The sequence below is a fragment of the Phalaenopsis equestris genome, unplaced genomic scaffold (assembly GCF_001263595.1).
Source record: "Phalaenopsis equestris unplaced genomic scaffold, ASM126359v1 Scaffold000191, whole genome shotgun sequence".
Taxonomy (NCBI): domain Eukaryota; kingdom Viridiplantae; phylum Streptophyta; class Magnoliopsida; order Asparagales; family Orchidaceae; genus Phalaenopsis; species Phalaenopsis equestris.
Genome location: NW_018164633.1, coordinates 248,541 through 257,794, shown reverse-complemented (window position 1 = coordinate 257,794; position 9,254 = coordinate 248,541). Strand labels below are relative to the sequence as shown.

At 32.9% G+C, this 9,254-nt stretch overlaps 1 protein-coding gene and 1 non-coding gene across 2 annotated transcripts; one reads left to right on the top strand and one right to left on the bottom strand.

The window, feature by feature from the left end:
- Nucleotides 1-4,094: 4,094 nt before the first annotated feature.
- Nucleotides 4,095-5,945, top strand: LOC110022468 (trihelix transcription factor PTL-like). The gene is made up of 2 exons (XM_020721422.1): nucleotides 4,095-4,459; nucleotides 5,094-5,945. The coding sequence occupies exons 1-2, from the start codon at nucleotides 4,140-4,142 to the stop codon at nucleotides 5,797-5,799; spliced, it is 1,026 nt and encodes a 341-aa protein (XP_020577081.1). The 5' UTR covers nucleotides 4,095-4,139; the 3' UTR covers nucleotides 5,800-5,945.
- A 2,672-nt stretch (nucleotides 5,946-8,617) lies between these two features.
- On the bottom strand, nucleotides 8,618-8,700 carry TRNAL-UAA. The gene has a single exon. It is a non-coding gene; the product is annotated as a tRNA-Leu (tRNA).
- Between the last annotated feature and the right edge of the window lie 554 nt (nucleotides 8,701-9,254).

The following is a 9,254-nucleotide window of genomic DNA, read 5'->3' as shown; positions in this document are numbered from 1 at the left end:
CAATTGGTTCTTCTAGACCTATTATTTCGGTCGAATAGTCAACTGATGGGTCGACCTATTTCGTTGGGTGAGTCGTGGCTCACTTGATGTTTGACTTAACTCTTACATGACATGTGTCACGTACGTCTGATCTGTTCGTCACCTCGGTCGGATCTTCTCTCTCGCAAGGTCTTGGGTGAATATTGTTGTTGCCTATGTGGAGTATCCAACGAGACTCGTCACCCGATGATTTGTATCCCTTTGTATATATTTATATGTATATATGTGTCTATATTTGTGTATATATATGTCTATATATGTGCCTATATGTGCCTATATATATGTATATATATGTATATATATGTGCGCGTGTGTGTGTTGTGTGTGTGCGCGCGCGCGCGCAGTCTATCTGTGTGTGCGCGCGCAGTCTATTAGTTGGCGGGGTTCTCTGTAAGTCCCATCAGGTCAATGGTTTGAATCTTCATGGCGCGGTGATCCTCGAATAATAGCACATCATGCGGGTCTATTAGTTGGCGTTTTAACAAATAAGATCTTTATTGTGAATTTTAACATTTGAGTGAGCATTTGAAAAATGAATGAAAAGGGTGTTAGATTTATAAATAGCAATGTTTCAAGTGCTATCTATGTAGTTGTTATATATTTTTGACAGGAAACATATTAACTGTGTTTTATATATTTTAGTTGCGCTAAAAAATCATAAAATCTTTGCTGCAATTTTTTTAGAAACAAAAATATCTCGACTTAAATCTTAATTACTAAAATAACATTATTTAAAATTCATGATTAAATAAGAGTTATTCGATATTCTTACCCTTATTATTTTGAATGCATTCAACTCCTTTTTTTATTTATAAATTATATGCAATTCCTCAATAATATGATTTTTTATTGAAAAAAAAAACAACAAATTGTTGAATCTTTACAACAAAATGAATAAAGTTTCAAATAATAATGAAACATGAACCCTAAAAAAGCTTAAATCAGCTCGACAAGCAGCGCATCGTCTAGAATTTTATACAGCAGCACGCCCTGAAATTGGTGTAACAACATACGCCGAATATGGTATAACAATGCTTGAAGATAGTGAAATGCACGTTTTGTATATCGTATAACAGCGTATCCCGAAAATGGTATAATAATGCGACACGAATATGATAAAACGACGTGTCCTATATACAGTGTAGCAACACACCCTTCAAGTTGTTTTAATGATGCGTCTTGAATATGATGTAACAAAGCACCTGAACAATGTGCAATGATGCATCTCGCTTGCGATGTAGTGATGCATCTCGAAGACAATGTAACAATACATTCTGCAACAATTGTTTATAACTATCGCACTCAAGATACATTGACATTCTTTTTGAACTCTTAAAGCTCTCTCTTTGCAGCCCATTATTACAGTTTGCGTGATCCACAACTCACTTGACTACTAATGTGTCTCTCAAAGACAGTGTAATAATACAACTAGCAATAATTGTTTATAATCATCGCACTCAAGATACATTGACATTCCTTTTGAACTCCTAAAGTTCTCCTCTTGCAGCCCACCACTACGATTTACGTGGTTCACAGCTCATGCGGCTCCCAACTCCGACCTCTGTGGCCTGCAGATGTTACCACAACTAATGCAACTTATTTTCTGGCACACATCAATCATCATTAGAATTACTTTTTAAAATGAATATATATATTTGTACTACAATATTTTAATATAATAAATACTGTAAGATTGGGTTTAAGATCACTTATTTTTTTATTTAAATTAAAAATTAATTTATTATATTTATTTTTAAAAACACGCAAAATATTATTTAAATTTTTTAATATATTTAAAAACAAGTTAATTATTCTTAAAAATAAAAATATATAAATATATAAAATTTATACTAACAAATATATTTTTAAAAATAAAAGAAAAAAACAAAATTAAAAATATACCAGATGTGGCCTAAATTATTATATAAATAAAGATTACTTTTTTAATTATATATAAATAAATACATTAATTTTATGTGATTTAAAGTATTAAATAAATCAGTTAAAATAATATAAAAATAAATAAAATTTTAATAAAGACTAAAAGAAGCTCCCGCCCACAGAAGTGCTAGGCGCTGTAGAACCGTCATTGCTTTTCCCATTGCTACAGCACCTAACTTCTTCATCGACACGTGGCTTTTTATTATTGGTTCATACTTTACGTGTTGCCGGAGCTTGCAGTCCTTTCGTGAACGACACGATCCGACTCCACGCTTTCTGTCTCTTTCACCAATGAAATTTTTAAAATTGTATTATTTACAAATATACCATTTGCTTTCTATGTTTTTACATTACCTCAAAACTTCAAATTTTTTTATAATATATATCATACTAATGAAATTACATAATTACCATTTTTGATTAAAATAAAATTACATAATTACCACTCAATTTTTATGCATTTACATATCTAACCCTTAAGATTTCTAACTGTCACCATACTTATTAATGAAAATATGTATTACACTCATTAAAAGTAAGGGTCTGTCTGGGGAAGCTGCATCTTATTGAATAATTGTTGATAAGTTGATTAAAAATAATCTGCTAATAAGCTAGGTGCGGTGGCTATTACAAATTTTTATTTTTTGAAAAAATCAGACCGCTGTCAATAAGCTGTCACCGCACCTAGATAGGTGTGGTGTGAAAACACCGTTTTCTGTGTTTTGAAAACGCATAAGCTGCTAAAACATAGTTTACCCAAACAGATCAGGTGCGTTTTCAAAATGCAACCGCACCGAATAAGCTGCTTCAAACGAGCTCTAAGAGGAGTAGAATGTTTATGTGATATAAAAGATTTTGGTGGTATAAATATAAAAAAAGAAAAATTTAGGTGTAAGATGTATAAATACACATGAATTGTGAGATTCATATAATTTATTCTGATTGCTTGTTTGCGGTCAATTTTGTTTTAAATTTTTTGTTTACGTTGTTATTTTTATTTTAAAAATATTTTTATTCTACTTTTTGCATATTTTTATTTATTTTAAAAAATTATTTTGAATGTTTCTAAACACAACTAACAATATTATAAAAAAATCAAACATATTTCATTTTAAATAATAATATAAATAAAATAAAAAAAACAAAAGTAATCTCAAACAACTCCTAATATCCTATAATTTTGAGCATTTAATTCATAATTCTTAATATTTAATCCATTTTTTTAATATAAATTATAGAAAAAAACTATAGTGTAATCAGGTCTGTCAAAATGGCTCGTTGTTCGTGAACAGCTCACGTTCGGCTTGTCAAGCAGCTCATGTTCTATTTGTTCACTAAGTTAACGAGCGGACATGAACACTATTTTTGTGTTTGATATAAACGAGTTGGACACGAACAAAGATTTGTTTGTTCTTATTTAGCTTTTTTTTTAGCTCAAAATACTACATATCAATTATATATATATATATATAATATGTATATAATTTATGAGTTGTATTTAAAAAATAAATTAATTGGCAACAAGGCTACAAAGATTTATAGTATAAAAATTTTTTAAATCATATTTAAATGATGTTTTGATACAAATAATAAAATTTAAGCCTTGCCCCAACACTTAACATCCTATATTTTTTGTGTTAGAAACATAAACGAGCCGACCACGAACAATGATATTATCTAACCTATCAAACACAATGAGAGTTTGAGCTCGATCGTGTTCAGCACGTTTACGCCCCTAAGTGTAGTATCAATTGTAATAATTATTTTTTTATATAAGATTGATGGTCGGAGACCGCCGATCCACCCTTACAGGTTGGACTGACCGTGGAGTGGCCCCGTTCCAGTTTTGTATGCTATTTGAATCCTTCCAAAAGGCTGAGATTCGAACCCCCAACCCGAAGTTCATAGACAGCTAGTAATGAGTCAGGGCTCACACACAAATTATAATAATTAATATAATTTAATTATTATTGCACTTCAATATCTTATAGCATTAATTTTGAAACATATCAATAATTTACTAATTTTTTTTAATATCATAATTCATATGGCAATATTTTTCACATAATAAAATTTATCTTCTCTCTCTCTTAGCTGCCTTATTTCTTCTCTCAGTGGCCGCTATTCCTCACTCCCCCTCTCTCCCATATCAATTCCTAATGGAGTCGGAGGATCAGTACTTCCACCTTTTGCCGGAGCTCCGGCAGCTCATGCTTCTCAGCTCGAAGCCACCCGTCTTCTCCGGCGCCGCTTCCGACCATCTCTACTCGATACCTCCTCAACTTCGATCTCCGCCGCCACCGCCACCGCCGCCGCTGCAACATCCGTCGCCAATCTCCGCGAACAACGGCGGGATTCGTTCTTCGCAGAGCCGGTGGCCGAAGCAGGAGACTCTCACTCTTCTTGAGATTAGAGCTCGGCTTGATCCTCAGTTCAGGGAGGCTGGCCAGAAAGCTCCCTTATGGGACGAGGTGGCCAGGTATACATACTACGTACATTTTTTCTTAATGGCATTTACATGCATGCCATATAACTCTTATGTATTTACATATCTAGCCCTTAAATTTTAATTTTTACCCTCAAATCTGTAACATCATATCTAAAATATCATTATCACCTATATTTATTTGGATTTTCTTGTATAAGTTTATGACATCAAAATGTTATTTCATTGAAAATGAAAATTTTGGTGATGGATGTAGAAAAATATAAGCATTTTATGGTATGTATGTTGGATTTTCTTTCTTGTATTATTATTTTTTATTATTATTTCTTATTTTATTATTATTTCTTATTTTTGTTTTTTTTTTTTGAATAACTTCAAAATATATGAAAAACATACTATAAATCAATCGCACATTATTAGAAGAATGTGAGTGATTATTATTTTAAATTAATATATACTCAGACATGGCTTCTTGGTAGAGCGGTCTCATTGAATGTCGTAAGTCCCCTCAAGTTAAGAGTTTGAATGGTAGTAAAGGCGGTCCGGAAATAGTCAGGCATATGAGGGTGAATGGAGGCTCGTACAATAGCCTCCGACCATTCTTTAAGAAAAAAAAATCTTCCTATGGCACATTATGATTGATTTCACTTCTAACTCCAACTCGCAGGATAATGACAGAAGAGCATGGGTATCAAAGAAGCGGGAAGAAGTGCAGAGAGAAGCTAGAAAATCTTTATAAATATTACAAAAAGACTAAAGAAGATAAAATTGGGAGACATGAAGGCAAACACTATAGATTTTTTCAACAACTAGAAGCACTCTATAGCCCCTCCTCCACCAACATCAGCACCGCCACCACCACCGCTGCTGCCGCCGCCACCATCAAAAGCTCCAATACATCCAACACTAAAAAACTGAACTTGATTGAAAACATGAATGCTTTTATCTTCTCAACTTCCTCCGAGTCATCTGATGAAGAGGAGGAGGAAGAAGACGAAACATTAGTGGTTGATAGAAACAGCTACATCAGAACAAAAACTTGGATTGAAGTGCTCATAGAATCTCAAGTGAAAAAAATGTTGATGATGCAAGAAGCTTGGTTTGAGAAAATGATGAGAAGTTTTGAGCGAATGGAACATGAGAGGCTTCGAAGAGAAGATGCATGGAGGCAGGAAGAGGCAGCAAGGCATGAGAGAGAGCAACGTCGGCTTGCGAGTGAACGGGCATGGGCAAAAGCAAGAGAGGCTTCATTGATTATGACTCTGGAGAAGATTATTCAACAGAGAGAGAGCATGGGGCCGACTATGATTGGTGGGGGAGAAGAGAGTGAAGAGATGCAATGCGATCAAAGCCGCAATATTGGTGCATTATGAAGGAATTTTAATTGGCAAGGGTGGTTCATTTCTTGTTTTGCTTGTTGAAGATTAGAACTTGAAGTGATCTCTGTGGTAAAAATTTCAACTTTATATTTTTTATCATGATATGTCAATGTATGATTGGCCTACTTTTTAAGGAATGGAAGTGCATATATAATTTTATAATGAAGAACATTAAGCATTAGTGGAAAATCTAGTTGGTATAATATTTTAGTCAAAATTTAAAAAATGATTATTTAGTAAGAGAGCAATACATCTAGTATTCATAAGTTTAATCCAAAATATATTTTTTTAATTGAGTGTTTTGAGGGCTATGATTTAATGGAGAATATTATATATTATTATTTTAAATTATATTATATAAAGCAACACCACAAAAGAGAGCTAAAAGGGCACATGTTCATTTAGATTTGAGTTATATATATAGCCTTACATATAAAATGTGAATTATATATATAGCCCAAACTTAATTCTTAATTTCAAATTTATAAAGAATAGTCACAAATTCCAATAAAATCTATAATAAAATGAATGGTTATCTAAACCCAAGCAATGTAAGCCAAGAGAAAATATTACACCAGGTGTTCTGATGCAAAATAGGATCAGGACTCAAATCCAATCGTTGTCTATCACGTGTACAATCTGACCCCCCTTAGTAAAAGAACTAAATAATTTAATATTCGGTGAGACATATCCATACACGTGACAGACAATGATTGAAATACTAATGAATTTTTGTATCATGATTGATGTAATACTTTTTCGCAAATCACAAACTCAATTTTCTATAAACAAATAGATAAAGTTGACAATATTTAAATTATCAAAATGAATTAATTCAAAAATCCTATGATGATCACGACTATTACACATATTAATCATATAAGCTTGCCATCAAAATCAAGCTCTCAAATAGATGTAAACAATGTGATGAAATATGCAAATTTCAATAAAATTATAACACTCAAGTGAAATCACTAATTAATCATGTGGTTAGCATCGCTCTCCAAAATCTCTCGTCACTAAGGGTCTGTTTAGGGCAGCTGCAGCTTATCCAGCTTATCTGGATAAGCTGTTTATCTTGATAAGCTGTTGATCCGGATAAATTATCTCACTATTTGGTTTGTACGTTTGAAAAACTACTGATTCTGAATAAATGACCATTCTGCCTCAATTTTTGATAAATTGTTTAGCTGTTTTGTTTGTGCGTTTTGAGAACATCTGATTTGTAGGTGTTACATATAACATTCATATATAAGGTGATAAATACATAAGAATTGAGTGGTATTTATGTAAATTTTCCAATAAAAAAAACCTGATTAGAGAATTCACTAAAAGTTAGTTAATTTTTATTTTAAATCACATGCCATGTTTTATAATTTAAACCATGCAGTTATGATTGTACGTCATCTGCTTGCTTCTTCTCAGTCACAAATAATATATAAATAAGTACCCTTCAAGGAACAAAAGATGAGGAAAGAACAAAGGCCAACACAAAGAAACACAAAGTGGCGTCTTAACACGACAGATGTAATCAAACAATTGAATCCAAACAAACGGCTAATTAGGGTTTTGGCAAGGATGAAATGAATATATATTAATTGATACAGTTTCATGAGAATCATAATTCAAATATATAAAAGTTAGAAGATTGAACCAAAAGAGGAAGACACCATCAACGCGGCGTCTTAACATAGAGAAACCCCCATGAGTGCTCGTATCATAGAAACCCTCAAAATCGACATCTATTAGTTAAATTTCACGGTGGGATTCCCCAGATCCATAGATCGAGCAGAATCGCAAACCTTTTAGGGCGGAGGATGACGAAATGCCATCCTTTCAACCATTTACGCTACCGGCGAGCTTCGCAGAGGTGTCCGTCGACGCCATGTTGATGGTGAAGCTTCATATTTCACATCCATTGGTGTGTGGGACGAAGGGGTGTGGGTCTCTCGAAATCAGGCGTCGTAAACAACAGGAGATCAAACTTGTGGGAGAGAAATAGAGACGAGCTCAACTCATCTTTCGAGTGATGTGGCAGGAAAGAGGGGAAGGATTCGAGATGGCAACTAGCTTTCGACGATGGAGAGTGTCGGAGGTTCGACTGGCTTTCAGTTGCGGGCTTTTGAAGCAAAAGGGGTAGAGGCGCAAAAGGAGCGATGGAAGCTGTGGGCGAACGCAGATCACATGTATGACCCAGTCATCTGGGTGTAATAGAATTTACAAAACACTATTCTCGAATAATTTATTTAAATATGCGATCAAACGTTTAGACGGCTTTTTGAAAACACAACAACACTTATAAGCCGCCCCAAACGGGCTCTAAATATAATCATGTGCCGTAGTGTGATTGCACTTTTATGAAATTTCTCATATTTACATATATGACAACTAAACCTCAACTCCATCTTAGTTTTTTAACCATGAAAGACAAAAAATTGAAATGAATAGATTAGATATATAAATACATGAGTTATGCATGTAAATCTTTCTATAGTATAATACCATTATTATATTATAAATGTAAAAAATGATACCATATGAATTACGTGGTTCAGCTATATTTAATAGGACAAATTTAAATTATTCGTTAAACAATTATAGCGTAAGAATTAACCCTTGAAATAATTTAATTTATACTTTCAAATTTCCGATTGATTTGTAAATATCAATCTTTTCCGTGATTTCTATGTAATTATCCCAAATATATATATATATATATATTCTTAAAATTTGAGAGTTTATATATCTTTTTCTTATAATAATATCTTTATTGTCAGAAAATGAAGGAAAAAATAAGGGAATATTCATTATATGCTGGCTGTGGGGTTCGAACCCACGCGCACTTATGTGCAGAAGATCTTAAGTCTTCCCCCTTAACCACTCGGGCAAACCAGCTGGGATTGTTCTAAGAAAAGTTAATTATATAATTAATATATAATGTTTTTTGAAAGTAACCACATAATTCTTATGTAATTACATATATAACACCCAAAATTTAATGTTATTTTTAAACTTTAGCAATTACATATAGACCACCCAGAACCTTCTATTTACAATATAAACATTGTCTTCCATTCACTTTTCAAATTCTCAATCAAATATCAACATTGATGATAAATCCTCAGTTCATATTTAGGGCTTTCAAGATGGCTTGTCGTTCGCGAACAGCTTGTATTTGGCTCGTTGAGAAACTTATGTTCAATTCGTTCACTAAGTTAATGAGCTGAATACGAATACCTTTTTTGTGCTCAATATATAAATGAGTTTAACAAGAATAAAATTTTGTTAGTTCTTGTCGACTTGTTTGACTTAAAATAAACAGCACGAACAAAGATTTGTGACACCACCATTGCTTATTGGTTGTCAGCATTTATAAGACATCGGGGTCATGATTTTGAGCGGTCGTAATATAGTCACATGAGGTTGGTTGTCTTTATATATATATATAT

Bases quoted from the DNA above. Each gene is read 5' to 3' on its own strand.
- LOC110022468 (XM_020721422.1), top strand. From the start codon at position 4,140: ATGGAGTCGGAGGATCAGTACTTCCACCTTTTGCCGGAGCTCCGGCAG. The intron at 4,460-5,093 runs GTATACATACTA...TCCAACTCGCAG, and splicing joins TTATGGGACGAGGTGGCCAG to GATAATGACAGAAGAGCATG.